The following is a 27,194-nucleotide window of genomic DNA, read 5'->3' on the forward strand; positions in this document are numbered from 1 at the left end:
CCAAGTTTACCTCCAAACTAAAAAGCATTCCGTATTTCCTCAGCACTTCTGAAGAAACTGGTTAAAATTCTTTAAGGACACATAGCCATAGTTAAAGCATTAAGCTTATCACCTCAGGAAATACTATGCTTCTGACTCCAAGACATATCCTTTTGGACCCTTCAGCCACATTTCTTCACTACAAATGTTAAGCTAATTAAACACTCCCATGTTCATGTTTATACATATAACCAAGCTGAATTTTCTTTCAAAAGCACAGTATTAAATAGTGTATAGGCAGGGCAATTAAAACCCATTTCTATTTTGTCTTACCTCTTGCCTGGTTCACTGTCCCATGAGTTTTCAGTCTTTCAGCATCTATACCAGAGTGTTTTCTTCTGTGTGATTTACCGCACGAAAGCCAGTGGCTGCAGACTTCAAGAGCATGTCCATTACCCACTGGAGTTGAATGGAGTCAAAAGGCTTAAGCCGCCACCGGAGCTGGCGGCTCTGCAGAGCCAGAGGTGCTGTGCGCACTGGCAGTGGTGTAGGGTCTCAGTTCTGCTGCCTTCAAAACAGAATCCCCAGGTAAGCTTTGTTTCCTTAAAAAAATAAACTAAAAGGGATTAATTGAATCAAAGAAACCCGTTTTACAGCACTTACATGAATTTAAAAACCTACATGCTGTAAAATATTCACATTACATACACACACAGAAACAAAATCATCCAGAACATAACCACCCCCTCAAAAAAAAAAAAAAAAAAAGCCAAATCAACAAATCAAAGTTTTTATTTGCATGGCTAATTATCATCTGTACCCTCTGCAGCTTTTATATCCCTTTAACGGGTTCTAAGCTTTTGTTGCACAGGGAATAAAAGCTGCAACACTGCAAACTTCCTTCAGCAGTCACGCCCACGACACCTAAACATGAAGCCTGTAATGAATGACAACACGAATACCAAGTTCCACCATTCAGCACAGTTCATGACAGTGTCTTTAGGGTTCAGTTGAAAAGGGAGTAAACTTCTAAAAAGAGGGTCATTCTCGTTCCCCCTGTTTTATAATGTTGGTGGTTTTAATCCATATTTCTTTGCAACTTCTGTCTGGGCATGGGCAGCATCACAGAGGGAGTACAGATGGGCCATCTCCATCTCCGATTTGGCCAGGTTGATGGCTTTGTTGAACATGTCAATGGCTTTCTCCATGTTTCCTCTAAAAGAACAAAATTTTAAATGTTTCACATCCAACAGGAATTTTACAGCAAAGTTTCTGACCACTAAGATTCAACTATGATTCTAATACATTCTTTGCTTCTTTATAAGAAACAGAACAAAATAGTGCCTAGCCCTAAGAAAGCACTCAATGTTATGAGCTACTATTATAAATACTATGTGCTGACATTATACTGTTGTAGTCTTTGTTTACAGATAAGAACAGTGAGACTAAAGAAATTAAATGACTTATCCAAAACAACAATCCTGTCTGGCTCCTAAGTTCATTGTGTGTCTGTGCTAAATCATAAGGCTCCTTCAGAAAGCAGTGACATGGGGCACCTAGGTGGCTCAGCTGGTTGCGTGTCCAGCTTCAGGTCATGATCTTGCAGTTCATGAGTTCGAGCCCCACACTGGCCTTGCAGTTGTCAGCACTGAGCCTGCTTCAGATCCTCTGTCCTCCTCACCCTGCCTCTTCCCCCCAAAACAGACTGAAAAGAAAGCGTGACAGAATGTCAGGACATTAATGGTATCTAGGGGGCCTTACCTTTACACGTGTGTGAATTCACCTTTCCCCTTATCTCCTCCCACCACACTCTCACCCTGTGCCCGCCCCCCCCAGTCCCTTGGCTGTGCTCCTACCTACACATAATGCTCAGATTATTTCTGCCTGACTCTAACCAGATCCTCACTGTTCTAAGGCCCCATTTAACTACAGTATCCTCAGGAATAGTACTTTCTCCTTCCCTCTCCAGCGTTCCCATAAATATGTTGTCATTCTGAGCAAGTCAGATGAATGTGTATTTGTTTACAGCAAGTCTCACGACATCCTTAACAGACACCTCTTAGTTCCCAGAAGCTATGAAAATGCCTGGTAATTAGTATCCGCTTAAGTAAATGAATATGCTTGGTCAAAAAAATAGAATTTACCTCTTGAAGTCTAGATGTGGCTAAGGCTTTACATACTTGCCAAAAGCCAAGAACCGTTTTAAGTTGTCTTAACCATGTTTATTTGCATATATGCTTGTAAGCTTACAATAAATATAAAGTCCCTATTTTACATATGCAATTAAACACTAAGGAATACAGTGAACCTCTGGGGTGACTGCATTTTTTTAAATAAATAATTTTAAGAGTCCAGGTTCAGATATTAGGTAGTAGGCTGGCTTAATCTTAGGATAATGAGCAATTTCAGTCATTCACATTCATTTATTTATAAGGCAGATTTAGAATGGATTTTTTTTTAAGTACAATTAACACAGGAACAAAATCCATAAAAATGTATAAATCAGGGGTCCTTAACCCAGGCTCTACGAATAACTTTTAGAGAGTGTTCAAGCAGGGAAGAAGGGCAGAGAAAGGGGAGAGGGGGAGTCGAAAGAAAGAGAATTTGAAGCAGGGTCCATGCTCAGCATGTAGCCCGACAACCTGAGCTCGAGTCCACAACCCTGGGATCATGACCTGAGCCAATATCAAGAGTCAGAGGCTCAACTGACTGAGTCACCCAGGTGCCCTACTATGAATAACTTTATAGCTTTGCTCAAAAAAGATGAAGAATCAGTACCCCATCCTAGTGCAAGAGTGCTTTATTCACATTAACAAACTGGCAAAGAATATTTACATGTAATTGTCAGTACAGAAAGTTGAAAAGAACTACAGATTTCATCAGCCTGTATATATATTCTGCCCACTCTGGAACAGAGAGAGGACCCAAGAGGAGCTGAATCACAGGGAATTAAGACAATTCCTATTGACTCATAAGAAGACCAGTTACTTTGGCATCAGTGAACTACAGGTTCGTGTCCTGTTTCTACTACTGGATCAGCAGCCTTGCCAGTTTGAGCATCAGTTTGTATACTCTTCAGGTAAACTGAAGATCATGCAATTTCTATCTTTATAAGGACTGGTGCAAAGATCATTTGAAATAAAATTTGGAAAACCCCCACAGTTCAATACCTGGCCTACAGTAGATAAAAGGCCAGCAAAGCCAGTTGTAAGACGGAATACTACACTAAGCTCTATGGCATGAACAGTCAGTGTCTGTTAATGGTGGCTCTCAAATGCAACTCTGGATAAACATTTTAAAAACCAGAAGTCATGACTAGTAAGAGTGCTAAAAACTCTTATCCAGCTCCCTGATTTTTAAGGCTCAGGGATGATGTTGCAACTTGTCCAGTTACTTGGCTGGGTGCTTCTTTGTAGGAGGACCTAGATCTTCCTGTACTCTGGCAGCGATTCTTAACGCTCTGCTGCCCTGCCTAAGCACATTGCAGGTGCTTTTTCCTCCAACAGAAATAGGTGAAAAGAGGAAAGAACATGTAACATGTATTAGAGAAAGGTCAAATTTTCCTTCCTAAGCATATGCTTGACTTAATTTTTTCAACTGTGACTTCTAAACTGAAAAAGTAATGAAACAAGGCAAATCAAAGTCACATACTTTTATGGGAAGCTTGTTTCACAAGGCATGACATATTAGGACTTAACAGATACCATAACATATTTGTAATGAGAAGAATGAAAGGATAAATCTATGGAGCTGCCTTAAAATTTCTAACAGACTGTAGGAGTTACCTTTGTACTTCAATAGTTCCCATGGTTTCATATGCAAAATCACATTTATTGTCAATTTCTATAGCCTTGCTGATGAGCTCCAAACCGCGATCCAGATCCTGCTTCCACTGGAGCTGAAGTAAACTGCAAATGCAAGACGGCAGTCAGGTGGGACAATGGCGCGGTATCAGGAGGAATAAACACGACTCAATTTCTGACCTCAACAAATTTACAAGGGAAACCAATCCTCAGTTTTGTATTGGTGTTATAGTCCAAATTCCTTATTATGAAAAAAGTGTCCAAAGGTCTAGGATCTATTACTGACTTGCCTTGCATGGCTTAATATTTTACTTTGTAATAAGTTTTTTTCTTAATGATAAGTACACAAGGACTGGAAAAATTTATTTTGATACAGGTAATATCTGCCAGGATGTTCAGAACTGAAATCTTTATGCTAGAGTGAAAACAGTACATTTTATTAACTGCTGTATAAGAATAAAATGTTAAGTAAAATTTCAAAAATTAACAATGAAGCATCTGCAGCATTAAGAAATTTGTTTTGTCAGTGAACTCACTGATACTCTTTATCACAGTCCCCCCACTTCCTTTCTTAAGGACTAGAAGAACTCCATGCTTATTACTATTACGGAAACAAAGAGAACCCCAAATATACATACCCTTTATGAACATATGTTGTGGCATTATCTGGTTCCAAATCAATACATTTATCATACATATCATCAGCTTTACCAAACTGTTGTTGATCTGTTAATGCCTATATGAGGAGATACTTCAGTTATATTAAGGTAACTGTCAGCCTAAATAATTAAAGGTATATTGCTTACTAATTATTAAAATTTACTTAATTTATCCATTCATCACCAAATTGTGTTTTCGGGGTATAAACTTATTTAAAAATGTTACATCTTAATACTTTTTTTACAAAGCATTATTATAAGTATGAAACATTAAATTTTCTTTCTTTTTGGCAAGTGGTTAGTGATAATTACAACAGCAGATGATCTGGTACACTGTAGAAAAATCCCACTCTTGGTGCCAGTTTTTTTTCTCCAATGTTTGCTTACTTGTTTTTGAAAGAGCAGGGGGAGGAGCAGAGAGAGAGAGGGAGACATAGAAATCCCAAACAGGCTCCATCCTGTCAGCACAGAGTCCGACACTGAGCTTGATCTCAAGAACTGTGAGATCATAACCTGAGCTGAGATCAAAAGTCAAGTGCTCAACTGACTGAGCCACCAAGGCATCCTCATAAGGGACTTGGAAGAATAAATTCAGTTAGGTGTTAACTGTTACCAGAGTCACTCCTTAAGAATGATTGATAAAAGAAAAAAAAAAAGCAGCTACAGTCAACTATTTTAGGGCAAAGTCCATGGCAGAAATGGAATGGTTATATGGGTACCAGTTCACACTGAAACTATGAGAGCTGGCTAGCATCTAAGCTCAAGCCTGAGAGTTTAAAAAGTTACACTGTGTAACTATAGTAAAAATCAGAAGAGGGTCAAAGGATACATATTTTAGTGCAAACAGACTAGTCATTGCTGACAAAAAGATTGGTGGAGTAGGCCACAGCTGTTCTGAAGGGAGCATAGAGACAGGGCAACGTGCAATTAGGAAAGCTCTGAAGACTTGTACCTAGTATTAGTTTCCTTTAAAGCTATGCAGTGGCCTTTGCTCTTTAAGCCGCTTATAGGAATCCGTGCTAAAAAAAAAAAAAAACAAAAAACACCCTTCTGAATTTCATTTCAGTGATGAGGATGGTACTGTCATCTTCTGGTTTGTTCCTAATCAAACATAAGGCATAAACCCAAGTGTACCTATTCAATAAAAATGTCATACAATTATGTGTGTTTGTTCTGTCTTAACATATATATTTTACATGCTTTCACAATTAAATAGTGTGTAATTAGCAACCACTTTTATCATCATCCGGTCTGGAACTTCTAAAGATAAGATAATTTTAAACTCAATTTATTTTACCAAAAAATTTTTTTTAGTGTTTTATTTTTGTGAGAGAGTGAGAGAGAGAATAAGCAAGTGCTAGTGGAGGAGGAGTAGAGAGGGAGGGAGGGAGAGAATCCCAAGCAGGCTCTGTGCCATCTGCACAGAGCTGGACACAAAGCCTGATGCAGGGTTCAGACCCACCAACCGTGAGATCATGATGTAAGCCGAAACCAAAAGTCGGTCACTCAACTAAGCGCCCCTACTCAACTTTTTTTTTTAATGTTTACTTTTTATACAGCGCGTGTGAGCAAGCAGGAAAGGGTCAAAGAGAGAGGGGGACAGAATCTCAAGCAGGCTCTGCTTTGTCAGCACAGAAACTAATGTGGGGCTCAAACTCACAAACCTGTGAGATCATGACCTTGGCTGAGATCAAGAGTCTGAGGCTTAACTGACTGAGCCACCCAGGTGCCCCTCAAACTCAAAGAATTTCTGGGTTGTACTTCATACCCTGAATCTCAATTCCTAACAACAGAATGGTATTAGAACAGATCTAACACAAGTCAATCTTGTTATAGTCTCAAAAAAAAAAATTATGCCCTGTGGAACTTATAACTTGATTAAAGGTAGCATGGAAGAAAATAAAAATAAAAACAAAAACAACCTTCAAAAAGGTTTGGAGGTAGGAATCTACCATAGATGGTAATTTTTTAAATATTTTTTTAATGTTTATTTTTGAGAAAGAGTGCACGAGTAAGCAGAGGAGGGACAGAGAGAGGGAGACACGGAATCCGAAGCAGGCTCCAGGCTCTGAGGTGTCAGCACAGAGCCTGACGCGGGGCTTGAACCCACAGACCAGGAGATCATGACCTGAGCTGAAGCCGGATGCTTAACTGACTGAGTCACCCAGGTGCTCCAGAGATGGTCATTTTTAAATGTTTCCTATTTCTGTGATGTTTGGGGCAGAGGGAAAACATTTGTTTGGAATAAAAAAGAGTAAAAATATTATAAAGTGTATTGAGATGTCTGGTTTATGAATAAGCCAAAAGCAAATTTCAAGGAGAGGGGCGCCTGGCTGGCTCAGTCGGCTGAGTGACCGGCTTCGGCTCAGGTCATGATCTCACGGTTCGTGGGTTCGAGCCCCGCGTCAGGCTCTGTGCTGACAGCTAGCTCAGAGCCTGGAGCCTGCTTCGGATTCTGTATGACTCTCTCCCTCTGACTCTCCCCTGCTCACGCTGTCTCTCTCTGTCTCTCAAAAAAAAAAAAAAAAAAAAAACAAAAAACACTAAGAGAAAACAGCCATTCCAAGATCATTTAGTTGCAGGAAAAAGTCTAACTGTGGCTGTAAGAAGCTAACCATTTTCATTTAAATGGATGGTTAAAAATTAATAAGTCTTCAAAGACTTTAGACTACAATTAAAAGTGAAAATAATTCAAATGGACATTCTACTTTCTATACCTTCAATCCTAAAGCAAGAAAAGGTCAGGATTTGGCAAAGCACAGAGAAATTAAAATCAGCTGTTACAGCCTATCTACCCTAAAAGAACAGTGATCAAATAGGAAGAAAAACCTTTCCCTGGACATTCTTCTCACCAACTGCACAGGGTAAATTTTCTTTAATTTTGCGAATCCAATCCAAATGAACACTTAAGGGAAATGCTCTACTTAAGATTCATGAGTTTAGGGCCACGGTTTTCAAACTGTATTAACACAGGAGCCTCTCCTGAGTTGATTCAAGACCATTTTGGGGCAAGGAAAATTAAAACAGGAACAACGCCATTTGTATTCACAGAAGCTGCGACCAGGGAAGCACAGTTTTCTGATTCCATACGAGATTCAGCATATGAATGCAGTTCTTTAAAAGAACCGGTAATTGGGGGTGCTTGGCTGGCTCAGTCAGTGCAACATGCAACTCTTCATCTAGGAGTTCTGAGTTCAAGCCCCACACTGGGTGCAGAGATTACTTAAATATACAATCTTAAGGGTGTCTGGGTGGCTCAGTAGGGTAAGTGTCCAATTTTGACTCAGGTCATTATCTCCTGGTTTGTGAGTTCCAGCCCTGCATCAGGCTCTGGTCTGACAGCTCGGAGCTCAGAGCCTAGGGCCTGCTTTGGATCATTTTCTCCCTCTCTCTCTGCCCTTACCCGGCTTGCCCTCTGTCTCTCAAAAATAAACATTAAAAAAATAAAATCTTAAAAAAAAAAAAAAGAACTGCCAACTGAAAATCTATGAAAAATCAAAGTTACCTGAGCATACAGTGCATAGCCTTCAGCACACCTTGGGAATTTCTTTATAACCTCTTCAAAACCTTTCATAGCTGCTTGGATTTGTGAAGAATTGTTTCCCGTATATGCCTGGCGATACTGTTTTAAAAAAATCAAAACAGGCCTGTCAAATCAAGAACTCAAAAAGTCATGGAATTTAACATATAACAAAAGTCACACAAAATCACATAATTATTTCCAGAAAAGCAGGTGATTTGCTAGCCTGATTTGCTGCATCTAAAAGTGTTCCAAGGAAATATCTCTAGATATAGCTCCATTTGCTATGTACAACTATGACTTCATTGCCATTATACAATTTCAAGATGTTCAATAATCTAGAAGAAGGCATACTAGCTTGTAAGTTAACTTTGTATACAAATGGGGGCTTTTAGAAGTCCAATGCGCTATCCATTGTGTAAATGGGGGCTTTGAAATATAATTTATTACCACTTTACTAGAGGTGTTATAAAGCTTCATCTAGTAACATTTTTCATCCATTATATAAATGGCTTGTGACCCAATTTCTTTAAGAGGAAAATTCTTTTAGGACTCAGACTATAGGGCTAACTGGAAGTACCTCATTTCACTAGAAATTAACTTCTTTTACCTGATTTTTAGCTTTGTGTTTCTGAGTATTAACTTTATAAAGGTGAAATGAGCAGTTACGTGGTATGACTGAAGAGTTATTTCCTCAAAATGTTTTTGTTTTTTGTCCAAGTTTATGATAGAAAAGTAAGAAGAATAGTGCTGTTTATAGGAGCATGAAATCAGGGACAAACATCTATCAAGACAAACTCAAAACAGCCAGAGAAATAGAGAGAAATACAGGAAGTGTAGCACCTACACTTCCATTTCCCTAAACTAACAGGTTTTACCCTTATAGTCTTCCTTTGGTGGAAAAATGGACAATGGTTTTCTAGACAACGAGACACTTATTTTTGTTAACAATGAAAAATAAAATGTTTAGGAAAATACAAAGTAAAGTAGAACCCACCAATGCAAAACATTTCTGAGCTTGTGCCAGGGCTGACTCAGGTCTTAATCTAATGCATTCATCAAAATCTGCCACTGCTTCTTCAACTTGATCAAGCAATATTTTCAGCTAAGGGAAAAAAAAACCACAAACACAGTGTCTATTATCACAATTTAGCAAAATGCTAAGCATGTAGTAGTTATTCAATACAAAATTACTTCCTAGAAACCATGAACTAGAAAATCCTATCATTTAAAGGAAAGATTCTAAAAACCAGTGTCCAGTTTTTTCAAAAGCAGTATTAAACCCACCATTTTTGTACTGCAGTTTTGGTCACTCTTAAGCAAGAAAGCTGTTCTCCTAGAAAATGAAAACATCTCTTCTTTCAAATTTCAAAGCACATCAGACATCAGTAATTATCTTTCAAGTTAATCTTAAGACACTACCAGTAAGGATCAAAATGTCAAGAATTTTAAAAGATTATCTTAACATTTCTTAACAGCCTTCAGAAATACTGAATAAAATTCTCCTCCATTAGAAGGAACATCAGCTTTTCTGTTATATGGACAGGCTGTGTATTCCACCGAATGCAATCCCAGGAGCTATCACGTTAAACGTGTTATAAAGATATGTTTTCCCCAGATGAGGCTGAAATTGGAAACGATTTCCTTCACTATGTATTTTTATAAAAAGCAAATATTCATGTTATGAAACTCCGTTCAGAAGAGATTTTTTGGTACTGTTTGGATATTTGGATAGTTTAGGACACTATTTCCTTACAGCAAGAAGCCTACAGAAATCATCCTGTTGATTCTAGCATCAACTCAAAATGTTCAATAAATGCTTTTAATGTTTTACTCACTGAAAACCTACGAGCCAGAAACACCTAGAAAGCAAACTTGAGCTGGCAAGGCAGTACTTGTAGCCTTTGGTTTCTTTTCTTATAAGCAAACACCAAAACTCAAAGGACAAATAGTCAACACAGGACTACATAAACACCCACCCAAATTGTGAAATACTGTGATACTTTGTTCACATCTATCGAAGTGACACAAGAAAACTTTTGACAACCTTCTCAAAACTGGTATCATATTCCTCAATGCAGACATCAGAACTCTTGGTAAGAAATGTACCTGTCCTCGGTGGTGATACACGTCTGCGTTCTGAGGATCAATGTCGGCAGCCATGTTAAAATCCTGAGTAGACAGCAAAGGCTGCTGCTGTTGCATGTACATGCTGCCTCTTTTGATGAGAGCATTTGCACGCAGCTACATAATCAAAATGAGGAAAGGTTCATCGTTACTATTTATTCCTATTTAGTTTTTCTAAAAATAACAGCTTTATTAAGTATAACTCACACACCAAAAAGCTTATCCTTTAAAAGCATACAAGTCTCTCTCGCTCTGTTTTTTTTTTTTTGAGAGAACACCACATTTTGACATTTTGAGTGAATTTTTGTACAGGGCATATGATAAGCATCCTTACTACTTGCCATTAAAACAAAAAGTCATGGTCACGAAAGCAAGAAATAGGTTTCTTCTCCAAAAAACTTTTTGAAGCAAAAGTACATGTAAATTTCCTTTTGATGAAAAAACCAAGAATGCCCCCACAATTTTAACAAAAGTAGAACACAGTTGTAATCACTAGGAAATAAAAATAAAGATATTATTAGTATATCTTCAATTTGAAAATTTCGTTTTAAAAGGAATTTTTTAAAAAATATAATTTGTTGTCAAATTGGCTAACATACAGTGTGTAAAGTGTCTTCTTGGTTTTCAGTGTAGATTCCCATGGTTCATCGCTTACATACAACACCCAATGTTCATCCCAACAAATGCCCTCCTCCATGCCCATCACCCATTTTCCCCTCTCCCCGACCCTCACATTCACCCTCAGTTTGTTTTCTGTATTTAAGAATTTCTTATGGTTTGCCTCCCTCCCTGTTTGTAACTACTTCTTCCCCCTTTCTTCCCCCATGGTCTCCTGTTAAGTTTCTCAAGATTCACATATGAGTGAAAACATATCTGTCCTTCTCTGACTTATTCACTCAGCATAATACCTTCTAGTTCCATCCATGATGCTGTAAATGGCATGATTTTCTTTCTCACTGCCAAGTGGTATTCCATTGTATATATAAACCACATCTTCTTTATCCATTCATCAGTTGCTGGACATTTAGGCTCTTTCCATAATTTGGCTATTGTTGAAAGTGTTGCTATAAACACTGGGGTACACATGCCCCTATGAAATCAGCACTCCTGTATCCATTGGGTAAATTCCTAGCAGTGCTATTGGTGGGTCGTAGGGTAGTTCAGTTCTATTTTTAATTTTTAAAAAGGAACTTTTAATAATATTTAGTTGTAATTACTTTTGTTTATAAGAAGTTAAGATAGTTTGTTAAAAACTCAGGCCTTGAAAATAACTTTTATATTCCACAAAATACATGAATGAATTACTTGGAGGTGAAAAAGCCAAAATTCACTTAATTCACTGAGCAAATAGGTAACAAACTAGTAAGGAATTTTAGTTAATTGGTAGCTAAGCTCTGTCTTGTTAACACTGAGAATACTCATAATTCAACAGATTCCCTGAAATCTTAATTATGAAAATAATTAGGTACACATAAGAACATTTGGAGAAAAGCTGTTCCAGTTACACAACCACAAAAGCTTTCAGTATATTTCAGTATATCTCTATATCATATTTTTAGAACTATTTTTTAATTCATGTAACAAAAATCTTTCAGAGTAAATGTTTTTATTAAATGCATATTATAATCTTGTATTCCCTACTGCATTGTACTTACAGTATTACCTATAGCACTGCTGTATCACCCTTACCCTTATCCACATATAGTCTAATACGGTAAGCAGTGGATATAAGGGGAGGCTCAAGTTACCAGATGCCATAGGAAAAAGAAAAAAACATCCTTTCCTAGCTAAAGATACACATCACTCATATTTATGTTTCAGTTTCACTATACCAACTCAATCATCATAGATGTACTTCCTTCCAAAATAAAAACAGCCTTTTAGAGAATGGCAACTATTTATATTTATAGGGAAAACCTATAAAAGCCCCATTTTAAAATCAATTTTTACACGCACAGACACGCATGCACACACACACACACACACACACACACACACACACACACACATTTTAAATGTACCTTCACATTAGCTTCTTTCAAACTGATGACCTTATCTAAATCTGGTTTGGCCGCACTGGCATTGCCAATAAGCAGGTAGAAGGTGGCTCGTAGTAATAATGCTTCCGCCATGTATTTGCCTTGAGCATCTATTTCTTTTGAGCACTCACTTATGATTTTATCATAATTTTCTTCTTCCATATACTGTTTGGCCCTTAAATATCCAGAACTGAAAATAAAAATGAACATAGGAAATTATTTACTAAGAAAGGTTCAAATGCTGAAACTTGCAACACTTAGTATACTAGAGTTAAGCCAGCTGTCCACTTCCCCTAACATTCCAGTATGGGACTGGTGTGGTGGGGGAGGGATAACCGATTAGGATTCTTGACGCAGACTGGGATTTTTCTCAATGTCTTGGAGACTAAAAAAGGTAAACAGCAGATTCAAGAGCAGAAACTGAGGGTTAGTGCTTCGACATTTACATATGTTAATGGATGAGCTAATGATTGATCTGCATCATGGACAAGGATCCTTCAAACCTTCAAACCTGTGGAATACTGATGTCCCTCAACAGTTATTTTATGCCTAATGGAAAGAATGGAGAAATAGGAGTTAATTAAGTTTAGGTCACAGAAGCCAAGGGAAGAGATGTGACCTGATCTGCACTTGGTAGAGAACACTCTGGCTATGCTGTAGAAAATGCCCTGTAAAGAAGCAATACTGGAGGCAGAGAATTCTCTGAAGGGATCTCATCCAGAAGTTGTGTTGTTTCATCTAAAAAAACAGACCTAGAATGAATAGGTTGAAATATCAAAGAAACAATTTTAAAGGAAGCCTTACAAATATAAGGCTCTATAAGTTAAAATACATTTTCTCATTTCATTTGTTATATATTCTGAGTAAAGAAAGCTGGCAAGTAACTTATGTTTTATCAGTAAAATTACTGTAATTTTTCTAGCAAGGACTATTCCCTAACCTGAAGAGGAAATTATTGGCATGGTCTTCAACATTTACTTCTCCACTATAATTATCTGAAAAGACTGTGTATCAACTAACATGTGAATATCTTATACAATTACACATGGTATCCTCTCTTAAACGGTGGCCAACTCTGGTTGAAAAATTAGGGAGATACCAATCAAAAGAAATGTTTCCTCAAACTTTCCAATTTGCCACAGATGCAAAATTATGCTCTGTTACCAGAACAATATTCCCTTTTCTTCCCAACTCATTAAAAAAATGTCACGTTGGTAATACTATTGTGCCTTCTCTTAGAGAGGAGAGCTAACAGCAATACGATAAATACGAATGGATGAGCAGACTCGGTGACTTCTCTACATACGTGACTCGGTCCTCAGTTGTAAACATAGCATCTTATACTTTGGTTTCAGTTCTCTACAGGAATCAGACAGACACAAGAAGCCCAAAGAATGGTGAGGCAAGCAGAAAAACCTGGAAGAAAGTCAGTCTTTGGGGAACTCCTAAGCATTTCACAGTTTATAAATTCTAAACATCTATATGTTGAGCTACATCACAATTTTCAAGTTAGTGCCCCTAACTTGAAAATTTAAATAGAGCTGATTCAAACGGAGTCAACCACTCGACTCACCGGGAATCCTCTTGAGAGTATCACGTGGTACTACACAGACACTACAGTTAAATAAACTTACTTTTCTTTAACTTCTGAAGCCTCTCCTTCCTTGTCTTTATCTTCATCAGACTTCTCTCCTTTAAGCATGGGCTGAGATATTATATCATCCGTGAAAGAACTGAAGTAAGATTTGATAAACTGTGGAGATGGCATCAGAGGCTCACGATTCTGAAATTCAATCACATTTAAATATTTCAAAATGAGAAAACACTGACCGTAGAAGCAGGTACATTTATTTGTACACTACTGAAAATGACTGCGGTAAAAACTAGGATCTCATTCTCTCAAATAACTGAAGAATATTAGGCTACGAACCACAGGATAAGAGACAGTGGAACTGGGAAAGCTACTCATCCCAGTTGTTCAAAGCAGGTTTTAAATGAATGACACCTCTCCTCTCAAAAGATGTAAAATATCAAGGCCTCCTAGGACTACAAACTAAATGTTAAAGAAGTAAAATCTTAAACACAGGAGGCAAATAACTGCCGAGTTAAAAATTTTCTCCTGGTACTATTGAATACTGAAAATGAACTGAGGTTGGAAGGGGAAGGGGGAGGGGGGGAAAGAGGTGGAGGAGATGGAGGAGGGCACTTGTGGGGAAGAGCACTGGGTGTTGTATGGAAACTAATTTGACAATAAACTACTTAAAAAAAATTATCTCCTGGGGCACCTGGCTGGCTCATTTGGCAAAGTATGCAACTTTTGGGGGTGAGCACTTGGGTATACAGAATACTTAAATTTTTAAAAAATGTAATAAAAAAATAAAAGGAAAAATTATCTCCTTCTGGTTTCTGTCCTAGATTAGCATCTTACCACTCAAGACCACATCTTATACAGGTGCTATAACATTAAATCCATTTACCATGAGGCTTTCATCTGACCTCTAGCTGTACTGCATCTGAAAATCTCCATTATAGTAAATGCCACTGAAAGCCTGAACGAAATCACATTTCTTGTTTTAATTACTACTTTTTGGCATGGCAATGTGAGTCATAATCATAGAAGTATTTTCTTTCAGTCCAATTAGGATAAAATTAGGACCCTTCTCATATATTTTGGATCCTTCAGCACAAAGATTTTTAAACTGAAATATGGTATTTTAAATTGTAGGCATAATAAATACCACTTCTGTCATTTTGGTAGATTCAATTCCTTTGTATCTGAAGGAGTACAAAAAGGAATTTGGCTTTTTTTTTTTTTTTAAGTTTATTTATTTTGAGAGAGTGAGTGAGTGAGAGAGGAGGGGAGAGAGAGCAAGCACAAGCAGGTAAGGGCAGAAAGGGAGAGAGAGAATCCTAAGCAGGCTCAGCCCCACTAACCATGATATCAAGACCTGAAGCGAAAGTAAGAACAGGGAGGTTTAACCTACCAAGCCACCTGGGTGCCCCAAGGGAATTTGGCTTTGTTAAGTAAATGATCTAATCTAGGATAGATGAGATTGGGAAAGAAGAAAAAAGGAAATCTTAAGGAAAACCCCTATTTTTGTGGGATAAATTCAATGTATTAACTAGGACTATACAAGTTCATATTTTAAATCAAATGGCCACCCATCAAATGTCAAGTATGCTTAACTTCGGTACTTCACTAAAGACTGTATAGGAATATACAGTGGCAATTATTTGCCACTTTAAACAGCAATTGCTGAAGACCAAATAAATCACTCTTGTCTTTTGGTTTACCATTTCAGCTTGGAAAAGGCACCTCCCTGCCTTGCACACAGACTTACACATTTAAAATAAAAACAAAGCAAGTAATGGATTTAAGTGACAAAGGAACAAGATACAAGTTCCAGCCGTGCCACTTATTAGCCATGTGACCCTGCACATGTCACTTTCAGTTTTCTCATCTCTAAAATGACAACAAATATACTTGCTTTACTTTTCTTACGGAGCTGTTGTAGCAATAAAACCAATCACATGAAAAGTATTTTATGATTTACAAAGGTGGCATACGAACAGGTTAGAAACTACAAGCAGAGAGGCACCTGGCTGTCTCAGTTGCAAGAGTGTACGACTCTTGATCTTGGGGTTGTGAGTTTGAGCCCCATATTGGGTGTAAAGATTACTTAAATAAATAAAAACTTAAAAGAAAATATAAGTGGAAACTGACTTAGAACCTATGTAAATGTGGGTTATCTTATATTTTCTGAGCACCCTGAAGACCAACTAGTATAATCATTCAACAATAACATTATATAAATACACACAAGGAAATTAGGCTCTTTCAAGGTTGTTAAACTATTAAATGATATTTTACAGTGTTGTGAGGATTCCCAGTTCTAGGAAATGCTCAAAGGAAAAAAAGCAGTTTAAAGAGACTGAGAACAACTCTATCTATATTCCTCTTGGAGATTCACAACATATCCTAGCACATGAAAGTACTGCAGTGAAGAAACCTGCTTTATTGTTTAACTCAGCTAATACTCAGGGGTGTAAAATTTAAAAAACAGCTTATTAAAATCAACTTACGAGAGCATTATTCTTAAAGAAAAAAGGAACAATTGCCCTGATATTACTGAAGTTTAGCAGAAACACTCCAGCGACACTTAGTGATGCCTGTGGTAAGCCCATAACACTAATTCTATCCTTCATGATGCTTCCCCTTAATCATGCCTTTTATACTTATTAATTGTCTCTCTCACTAAACTGTAATGCTGTAAGGGCACTTTGTTTTAGAAATAAAATGGCCACCATGGAGTTTTGTTCAAAAGGCTTCTTGAATTAAATCATCTGTTAAGACTTCCCCAAGCCAATGGCAATTTATACAGTATACGTTTAAAAACTTTAATGATACAGACAGGGGCTGGTAAATGGTTTCTATAAAAGACCAGGTAATAAGTATTTTAGGCTTTACCGGCCATAGTCTCTGTCACAACCACTCCACTCTGCTGTTCTGGCTTGAAAGCAGCCAAAAACAATGGCTGAGTGCTGTGTTCTAATAAAATATTATTTATTCATTTATACAAACAGGTGCCAGACTGGATGTGGCCCACGGGCTTTGTTTAGCAACCTCTAATACAGCTGAATTCTTTCAGTATTCTCCAGATACAATATTGAATATAGCTTACATTCTTATTTTAAAAAGCCACAAAAGCCCAAAATTACAGGAATAGAAGTGTAACACAGATCTCATTTCAGTTGCTACCATTCCCATCATGCCCAAGTTTCAGCAGTATAAGTTAAAATGACTCTTCAGAATGTATATTCCCTCTACTAACCAATTTAGATTTACCTTATATTTTTCTTTGGCTTTCTCTTTTCCAAGTAGTTTAAGAACTTTATCAGCTAACAGCATGCTTTGTTGGTTTTGGAACCCTTCTAGTATACACACAGCAGTGACATCTAGAGATGATGGAAGAAACACAAGTATAAAATTATTGCCAAGATGATCAGCACCATCAGAGATGGGCACCGTATTACCTTGGAAAGCCAAACCAAACTGATAGCCTGATGTAGCTATCAATTTCATTTCTAATAATTTGATTCTCAACACTTTAATTTTATAATTTTATATACTCTGTAACTCAAACTCAAAGCTCAGAAATTCATTCCACTTCTCTGGTTTTTCACTTCCTCACCTGTGAAATCCAAGGAACTATCCTGGATGGTTTGTGATGTTTCTCCCCACCCTCATATTCTACATAGTAAATAAATCCAGAAAAATTCCCTTCTGGCCAGCACATAAAGGCCAAATCAGTGTAATGTGGCTTTCTCATGTCTGATTCTTTTTATAGGCCTCAGAAGTTATTCCTGTGTCCAAAGCCATCTTGCCACAGAGCTCTCTAAATCTGCTTCAAAATACCATTTTTATCTGGTTATGCCACAGCTCAAGATAAAGTGGTTTGAAATTTAAAAGATCAGTGGTTCCTGAACCTCTCAACTTTTCAGAGGACTCAAGCACTGTTGTTTCCACTCTTTCTGAATTCAGTTTCTCAGAATTCTATATCCTTGCTCCTCCAAACAAGTCAATCTGTTCATATGGTCCCGGGATAACCTGGCTAATGCCAATGTCAATGTCTTCTTCCCATCCCATTCCTCCTATCTAAAATCCATCTAACCTCCTTTCTGCCAGTTACTAGCTGTTATTAACTTCAAGGGCTGGCTCAAAACTCCACATTCTCTTTTCCAAAGCAACAGCCCTTCCACCCATCACCAAGGTATGCGACACCACAAAACCTCAAATTTTCCTAAAATTCTCTAAACCACTCTCATTGGGTAATCCAGACTTTTAAAAATAAAATGGCTTCTTCCTTTTAAATAATGTTATTTTAAAAAGTAATTATGGCTAAATCTGATTATTGATGCTTTTAAAGCAGGTTTAGCTGTGGAAATCACTTTGGTTTAGATCCACATCACCCACAAAAATGTACTTTAAAATAAGCCAGTGCCCTATATTCTAATTGAAGTTTAGAAGCAGGTATGGCCAATTAAAGGCTGCAGAATATTTACTTACAGAATTTACTGAGAATGGCACATTCATCTGATGCTTTGTACCAACTACATAATTTCCACCTGGGTATAAAATGTTTGAAAATACCAAGCAAAAAACCAAATTTTTTTTTAGTGTATGGTATTTCATGTTTATAGAGGATATTAACTGAAAATATGCAGAATCCTAGCAACACTATCACTTACTTTTAAAACCTCTTTTCTGATTTCTTATTCATGGAATTACACAGAAGCTCATTAATTGCCAAGTAAAAAAATGTATGGTGTATAAACTTCAAATCGTAATACTAATTTAGTCCTATAATTGAGAATAGAAACAATATTCAAGTATCAGCAATCTCAATTTAAATTAGAAAACAAATTCTCAGTTGGGGAAGAATCTAACTTTTAAATACAAGTGATTACTCACAGGCAGAGTTCCATATAAACTTACCAATAACTACAAAGCCTTAAATAATTTTCATATATAAACACAAATATACCCTCACCTTCTAAACATTCCTTCTTATTGTCTAGCTTCTCGTGGGCTTTTGCACGTCTAAAGAGAGCTTTCACATATTTGGGATTAAGTTCAACAGCCTTTGTACAATCTTGTGCCACCTCTTTCCATTTTTGCTGTAATTGAAAGTATTAAAAAAAAAGTCACACTAAAGGAAGCACTGTTCAACAGAAATTACTTTTTGAAACAACAGGCTGAGTGTTAAGTCCCACAACACACAAAAATACTCCCAGTACATAAAAAGAGTTAATATCCACAATATATTACAACAGCTCACATAAATACCTGTAAATAAAGAAAAGTAACCTGATTTTCAAAAATAGGCAAAGGACACACTTTGGCCATCTTTCTACCACCAACTCTACGAACCTACCTGCATCGCTGTGCTCCTATTATTTCCTTCCCTCCAGTTAAAGCTGAGGCTGCATCCCTCTTCATCAAAGGCCAATCCTCCCTCCACTTGTGATATGGATTCATACTCTCTCCACTTCAAGGACTTTACTTTGTTAGCTATTTCACCTCTACAACAGTCTACATCTCTACTGAATCATTCCCATGATCATATAAAAAAACACACACTTACTCTAGTATTTCCCATCTTTTAAAAACCCTCCTTTGATTTCATAATTCCCTGCAGCTACTACCATATTTCTTGGTTCCTCTTTATTGCCAAACCTCCAAAGGACTGCCCCTCTAATGGATTTCTACCTACTTCACTGGCTGCTCCTTCTCGAGTTCCTTTGCTAAATTCTTCCCCTCTGCCTGAATTCTACAAGTAGAGTCCTCAAGGCCTCATCTCTTTTTTCTCTAGGTCCTGGAATGTCTAATGTCCTGGAATTATATAAAATATAAAATTAGATGACTCCCAAATTCATCTCTTTAGCCCAAGCCATTCTCCTGAAATAGAGACATTTCTCAATTCAACTTCTTCTTAGCTGCCTCACTCCTTCTCCATTCCACTTTTACATTCCTGCTTTTCTTCACCCTTCATATCCAGTACAACAGCAGCTTGCTGGTCTCAGCTTACTGCAGGCCTCACATAGGCTACTACAACATCCTCACTTGGTCTCCCCATCTCACTCTTGCCTCCCTACAATATTCTTGACAGAACACTGAAAGCAACTTTAGAGGATGTCCCTGCCCCTATTAAAAACCCTTGAATATTTGCCATTACACTCAGAATCAAATCCAAACTCCTTAGCACTACAAAACTTTGTCTCATCTACCCTCTGTCGCCTTTCCAATTGCATCTCTCTATACTCCAGGATCCTTTGCAATTCTTTAATCACACCAAACTCTTTCCTGCCTCAGAGCAATTATACAAACCGTTTCCTCTATTAGTAATGCTGTCTTCTCTACTGTTTTATGCACCAATCTCATCTCCAGTTGTTTCTCTATTACTGAATCATGTTTATTTAAAGCATTTGTGAAAACGTCATTTAATAGTTCACTGTTCAGCTATTCCTGAGTTCTACGCATAACTATTTGCTTTTATAGACCCAGCTTGTATGATAGCAACCTTCCATATAGCAAGACAGTCGATAAAATTTGGCTGAACAGATAAATGTGGAAAATACAAGTGTCCAATAACCACAGAAAAGAATGATCAACTTTAGCAACACTTCTAAAAGTGCAAATTAAAACAATGAGGGACAGTATTTTTTCCTACCAGAATGGGAAACACTATTAAGACTGATAATATAGTCAGCAAGAATGATGGAAAACAGGCATGCTCATATATTGTTGTTGGGAGTAGGTGTTGATGCTATCTCTTTAGATTTCCATTTCTAGAATTTTATCCTCCCAAAAGTATGCAAAAATAAAAAAACTTAAAATATTTACTCAAATACTGAATGCAATAGGTAAAACAGGAAATCTAAACGTTCATCACTAGATGCTCTCCAGTATACAACCATATAACAGCTACTACATAAAACAAATCTGTGTGTGCTACGAAAAGCTGTAAAAGATATAGTGGCAACTAAAGAATGTCATATGTAATAAGTTTGGTCTCCCCATGCCCCACATGCTACTGTTAATATTTATGGAAACAAAAAGTTGAAAAAAATAGCCTCAAACTGTTGAGAAGGATGGGGTCACCAGAAACTGTAGTTTCCTGTATTACCGGATATATGTAACTTTGGATTATATTTGTAACCAGCAAAACTCAAATATCTGTTCTTAAAGTTATGTAAGTAAAGGATATGAAAACAAAAAGCCTGTAATTTCAGAATTTCAAAAAATTTATTAGATTTGAGTGGTATTAACTGCAACATTATGCAAATAAAGAAAACAAAAAGAACAGGGGAAAATAAAAACCCTAAGATACATACCAACTGTTCAAAGGCAGCAGCTCTGTTCTGATAAAATGTGGAAAGGTCAGCATTCTTCTCTATCGGGCACAAACTGATTGCCTCAGTATAGCACTGAATAGCTTGTTCATATTTTCCTGCTTTAAAATATTTGTTGCCTTTGTTCTTGGCTGCTTGTGCTCGGTCAAGAGAGTTCTGAAATGAGAAGAACTAACACTTAGCAATACTCAGGAATAGATTCATTTCAGTAATTAAACAGTGATAAACTGACAGAAGAAAAATGGGGATGTAGAATAGCTGTTTACAATGAAAAGTTGCTTCATATAAATATCTTCCTGGGAAAAAGTCTCAGTAGGACTGCTAAGCCAAAGGTTTATGTATTTTTAATTTCAAAAAAAAGATCCTGCTATTCCTACCAGCAAGAGTTGTGATAGCTAAATTTTGCCAGTCTAATGGGTTATCAATCAGAAGTGGTTTTACCAGTTAGGATGCATTTGACAATGTCTGGAGACATCACTGACGGTCACAACTGCAGAGGGCAGGGGTGGGTAGCTGCTACTGTTACCTACTGGGTAGATACCCGGGATGCTGTTGACATTCTGCAATGCACAGGACAGCCCCCCAACACAAAGAATCATCAGATACAAAATGTCAATAGTGCCAAGTTCATTGAAAAACTACGTATAAAGTAATATTCCAATATTATTTTGATTTACATTTTCCTCTATTAATGTATCTGAAAACCTTTTCATGTTTATTGGTCATGTGGCTTTTTATTCTGAAAACCATTTATTCATGTGTGTTACTATTTTTCTATTGGGCTATTTGTCAATAGTGTAGAACAGATACTAGTAACACTTTGCCATCTTCATTATAACGGTTATCCCAAATTTGTTGTTTGCTCATCAATAAATTTTCTTCAGTACTTTGTCTCAGAGCCTTCCTGGAGTACCCAACTTACATACTAACTGTGCACAATATGGAACAGTTGATAGTTAGTACCCACTGAGGACAGTTGTGAATACTTTAGTCAACATTTGGGAAACATTTTGGAGACAATTCCAGTTACCCAGGTTCTAGCTGCTAAGTCCAAGAGCTTTGTGGCATGTCTTTACCCAAAACTTTGTCAGCACCATCCAACTTTAACAAATATGTGATCATGAAAGAATACATTATGTCTTCAATAGGTAAGCACTGACAAAAAGCAGAAGTCACTGCCCTCACAAATAACTTACAGAAGCTGAGAAAGCCAAGTTATGTGGGACCCACGGCATCTCAATCCCAAACAGAAAAATGAATAGCAACCCTTTTTTTGTATCTGCCCTTTTTACCCCCCCATTACTCTTGCTTCATTCTTCTTTGCTGCTTTCTGTCCACTATTTACCTTTTGTTTCCTTTCTCCTTTAATCCGAATACAACTCTAATTACTTTTTTAAAGTATAGTGTGCAAAGATTTGCTGGAAACTCCCTTTATCTAAATTCAGAATATTAAACAGCTAGTTTAAGCCACCTAGTATCACAAGGAACATACTTCAAAACTAGGATGTAGGAGACCCAAAGAAACCACAAATAAATTAAAAGATGAATATAAAATCTTCCATTTGTCAAAAGCCTCAATTATCTTCCAAAAGTTTTGACAGTGAAAATCCTTAGTACAAGACATTCATAATACATAACCAGATATCTCTTATGCGGCTGTAGACTACAGGAGGGTAACTACCAAGTTGATTGCTGGAAAAATACATTTGAAGCAACCCCTCAAGTCAGAAGTGAGCCTAGGGCAGGGCTCTGTCATCTAGGAGTAAGGATCCCCTACATCCAAGAGGCAAGTAATGAGCACAACTTGGCTGCCTTCCAAGAGACCACACACTGCCAAGAATTGCTACCATAGAAAAAACTTAATACCCTAAGAGAGAGGCACCCAATTCAAATAGAAAAACTAGTATTTGAGAAGGCAGGATAAACCAGGCAAACAAACTTAAACATTAGAGGAAAAAGATGCTATCACAGTCATTTTAAAAGGAGTCTGCTTTTAAAGAGCACTAATTAAACATCTTGAAAATTAAAAAGGATTACTATCATCAATTCAACAGACGGTCTGGGACTGGGGCGCCTAGGTGGCTGAGTCAGTTAAACATCCAACTTTGGCTCAGGTCACGATCTCACAGTTCATGGGTTTGAGGCCCACATCGGGCTCCATGCTGACAGCTCGGACCCTGGAGCCTGCTGGCTTTGGATTCTGTATGTGCCTCTCTCTGCCCCCTCCCCTGTTTGTGATCTCTCTCTCTCTCAAAAATAAACATTAAAAAAAATGCTCAAGTTTCCGCTGAGATCATCTTAATAGATGGGACTGTATATTAGAATGGGTATAACTGAGAAGCAAATTAACAAGTAGAAGGTAGAGCCAAGGAAATCTGTCAGAATGCAGTGAAAATAAAGGACAGGGAGGTGAAACGTTTGGAGAAAAACTTAAATGACATGGAATATAAATCCAGATGTTCCAACATCTACCTAAGTGGAGTTTAGAAGGAAAGGCACAGAAAAGTATGTTGAAGGAAATATTAGAAAAATTCCGGGAGAGGCCGGCCCCTGGCTAGCCCAGTCAGTGGAGCATGCAACTCTTTAAAGAAAAAAAAATTAACGTTTATTTATTTTTGAGAGTCAGAGAGATACAGAATGCAAGTGGAAGAGGGACAGAGAGGGGAGGGACAGAATCCAAAGCAGGCTGCAGGCTCTGAGCCATCAGCACAGAGCCCAATCCCATGGACCGCTATATCATTACCTGAGCTAAAGGCGGACACTTAACCCACTGAGCCATGCAATTCTTAATCAGGTTCGTGAGCTCAAGCTCCACATTGAGTGTGGGGCCTACAAGAAAGGAAGAAAGGAAGAAAGAAAGAAGAAAAATACAGAAAAGAAACGAGAAGAAAGGAAAAAAAAAACTTCCTGGAGCTGAAATAACATACATTTTTAGACACATCATGGTGAAATTTCCCACCAAAAATCCTAAAAGATTCTAGGTAGAAAAAACAGACTATGCACAAAGGAAAAAGAATCAAAGTGGTATTAGAGCGTCACCAACATGAGGTACTAAAAAACAATGAAGTAACAACTTTAAAGTTCTGAAGAAAGATTATCTTGAACTTAGAATCTTATACCTAGCCAAACTAGCTTTTAAGGTTGACCACAATAACAGAAATAGAGGTGGTATAACTTCTTTACCACTAAAAATAGACCCCAAAGTAGGGCAAATGACCAATACAACAAATAGAAATGGGAAGCTAAAGAAGAAACAAAAAAAGCAAGTTATATATGGCAGGAATCATTAAACAGCTTGATAATAACAAAAGTGTGAATAGGTTAAATCTCCACATCAAAAAATTTCAAACTATGCTGCCTATTAGGTATGATCTAAAACAAAGTGACAGGTCAAAAAGACTGTAAGAGTTAGAAGGCAAATACTAAGAAAGAGAAGGTAGTATGAGATTAAAAAAAAATTTTAAAAACCTCAGATGGAACACAGAAGGACAGTTTTATTGATAAAAGGCACAATCTGCCAAGAACACATCATAATCAGGAATCTTTATGTGAATAATAAAACTTCAAAATAATTAAAGTTACTTTTGATACTAAATATCAAGAAAAACATTCTTTCAATTTCTGGGAAAAAGTTTACAATGTTCCTGAGTCATTTAAGACATGGCTAATACACATCTTTTAAACACTAGGGACTCTTTATGTAGAAGATAATGTGGCATATAAAAGCATGTGAGAAGTATATTTGACTACAGACCTACCGAAGATTTTTTTAAAGTTTATTTATTTTGAGAGAAAAGGGGAAGGCCTGAGAGAGAGGGAGAGAGAGAGAGAATTCCAAGCATAATCTGCACCATCAGAGCAGAGCCCGATGCGGGACTAGATCCTACCCATCCCACCAACTGTGAGATCATGACCTGAGCCTAAATCAAGAGTCAGATGCTCAACTGACTGAGCCACCCAGGAGCCCCAGTATTTTTTTTTTAACTTTATAATTTTACTTGAGAGAGAGAGAGAGAGAGAGAGAGAGAGAGAGAGAGAGAGAGAGAGGGAGGGAGGGAGGGAGGGAGGGAGGGAGAACATGAGCAGGGGCAAGGGGCAGAGTCAGAGAGAATCTTAAGCAGATTCTGTGCCTGGAGCCCAATTCGGCACTGGATCCTATGGCCCTGTGATCATGACCTGAGCTGAAATCAGAAGTTGGACACTCAACCAAGCCACTCAGGTGCCCTTATTCAGTATTTTAAATAATGATTTACAGATCAGATGAAAAGAACAATTTCTGGACAGAGTGATGACCTTGTCTCATTAGCAGAAACAGGCAATGAACGCCTTTCTATCTGCTAGAAGGTTAAGGCTAAATAATACCATACAGAATGGAGAAGAGGCAGTCATAGCAAGGGCTGACAAGTTAAAAGAACAGACAAATCTGGAGAGATGAGTACACAAAGCTTTCCTTTACTCAGAGGATGGAGTCTTCTTATTGTTATTCAGCAAAGTCTAAATCAACTTAAAACCAACCAAGTGAATCTCTCAATTAGCTATTTTCCTACATTTAGTCAAGTTTTATAATAGTTCCTTTTAAAATTATTAAAAATTCTTTAACTCTGGGGTGCCTGGCTGGCTCAGTCATGTGACACTTGATCTTGGCATTGTTGAGTTCAAGCCTCATGTTGGACTTGAAAGATCTTAAAAAAAAGAAAAAATTCTTTAACTCTTAAGGCCAAAATCAGAATCTGATTAACTTTTTTCCTTTATTATACTGTAAAAAAACACATAATGGTTTGAACCATACTGTGTGGAAAAGCATCAAGTTACATAGGCAAATCACCAGGCTGCAAATTTTCTTCTGTTGCTTCCACTGAGACATCAGAAAGCCACCAAACCACATTTTTGGAGAGCATGACCTTGGTTAACATTCTTATCACCCTAAGCCCACTGCCTGCCCCATTACTTTCTATTTCCCTTCATTAATAAAAATGCAGAGGGGGCGCCAAGGTTGGTTAAACATCTGCCTTCAGATTTGCAGATCTTGCAGCCTGGAGGGCTCTTGTGCTGACAGCTCAGGGTCAGGAGCCTGCTTTGGATTCTTTGTCTCCCTCTCTCTCTCAAAAATAAACAAACATTAAAAAAATTTTTTTAAACAAAAAAATAAAAATCTAGAGAAGGAATGGCATTACAAGGACAGTACAGAAAAACTAGTCATTTTGGCACACTGATGAAATATAGGACAAAAAGCTGGTTCACACAATGCCAGCCTTCCCCTATGTGAGGAACTAGACCCTATTTTCCCAAGCTTTGAGGCCAAAACCAGGCAGAAATTTTAAAAAATGCACTGGACAAAAAAGTTTGTATTAGAGAATACACAACTAACAATTCTTTATGAGGGATTTTAATTCAATCCTACAAGAATCCTTTGCACTGCTTTTCAGTAATCCCCACCTGCTGCCACCAGTCTGCATTCTCGAGTTATAATAAGAACTTTCATAATTAAAGATTGGAGGTAGTAAACAAGCCCAAAGACAATTCTGAAAGCATATCTGATAAATGAGAGATGAAGACATACTGATCTAAAAACCGTAACAGAAACATCCTGAAATGCTAGTATATTTCATGCAGCTGTTCGCATATCTACACACTACTCAGGTGGTTTATAAGACTATAAAGCCATTTCTGTTACTGGAAATCACTTTTGGTTTGAGTAGTCATTTTAAGGTTCTAAACATTCAATAATATTCTACACTAAAATTATGTGAAAATGCATCTCTCTCTGCATTTACTACAAAATATTTTCTAATTGCTCTGAAAATTCTTTTTAACAAGTAAATTGTATTATGTCATTCCTTGCTCAAAACCCTCCAGTAACTTTCCACTACCACAACATACACACAAGATTCTAAGCTTTCATTAACTCCACTTCAGCCACATACTTATTTTTCATACTGAAAGGACGCAGGTCTGAACCAAACTGACTCCATGACAGGCTTTAAGTTTCCCCTCTGACTTTAAAGGCCCAAGTTTCAGTTTCCCGAAACTATCAGGCAGTCACACATTGCCCAAGGCAGGTGAGACCACCTTCGCAACACCCAATCAGAAAAGGCCAGCAACCACCCTCCACATTCCTAAGGGTGAGGCCTATAGAAGGAAACCATAGTTACCT

General features: G+C 37.5%; 1 protein-coding gene across 1 annotated transcript in view; it reads right to left on the bottom strand.

The window, feature by feature from the left end:
- Window positions 1–753: 753 nt before the first annotated feature.
- TOMM70 (translocase of outer mitochondrial membrane 70) overlaps window positions 754–27,194 on the bottom strand; it is a 34,032-nt gene continuing 7,591 nt past the window's right edge. The window contains exons 2-12 of the mRNA XM_029939194.1: window positions 21,023–21,196; window positions 18,679–18,805; window positions 16,974–17,083; window positions 13,762–13,910; window positions 12,110–12,317; window positions 10,071–10,205; window positions 8,959–9,066; window positions 7,947–8,063; window positions 4,421–4,518; window positions 3,765–3,887; window positions 754–1,194 (exon numbers count right to left, since the gene is read on the bottom strand). Of these exons, the coding sequence (XP_029795054.1) occupies window positions 1,041–1,194; window positions 3,765–3,887; window positions 4,421–4,518; window positions 7,947–8,063; window positions 8,959–9,066; window positions 10,071–10,205; window positions 12,110–12,317; window positions 13,762–13,910; window positions 16,974–17,083; window positions 18,679–18,805; window positions 21,023–21,196 (1,503 nt within the window). The 3' untranslated portion in view covers window positions 754–1,040. The remainder of the gene's footprint in view (window positions 1,195–3,764; window positions 3,888–4,420; window positions 4,519–7,946; window positions 8,064–8,958; window positions 9,067–10,070; window positions 10,206–12,109; window positions 12,318–13,761; window positions 13,911–16,973; window positions 17,084–18,678; window positions 18,806–21,022; window positions 21,197–27,194) is intronic.

This window comes from Suricata suricatta, chromosome 5 (assembly GCF_006229205.1).
Source record: "Suricata suricatta isolate VVHF042 chromosome 5, meerkat_22Aug2017_6uvM2_HiC, whole genome shotgun sequence".
In the NCBI taxonomy this organism is placed as follows: domain Eukaryota; kingdom Metazoa; phylum Chordata; class Mammalia; order Carnivora; family Herpestidae; genus Suricata; species Suricata suricatta.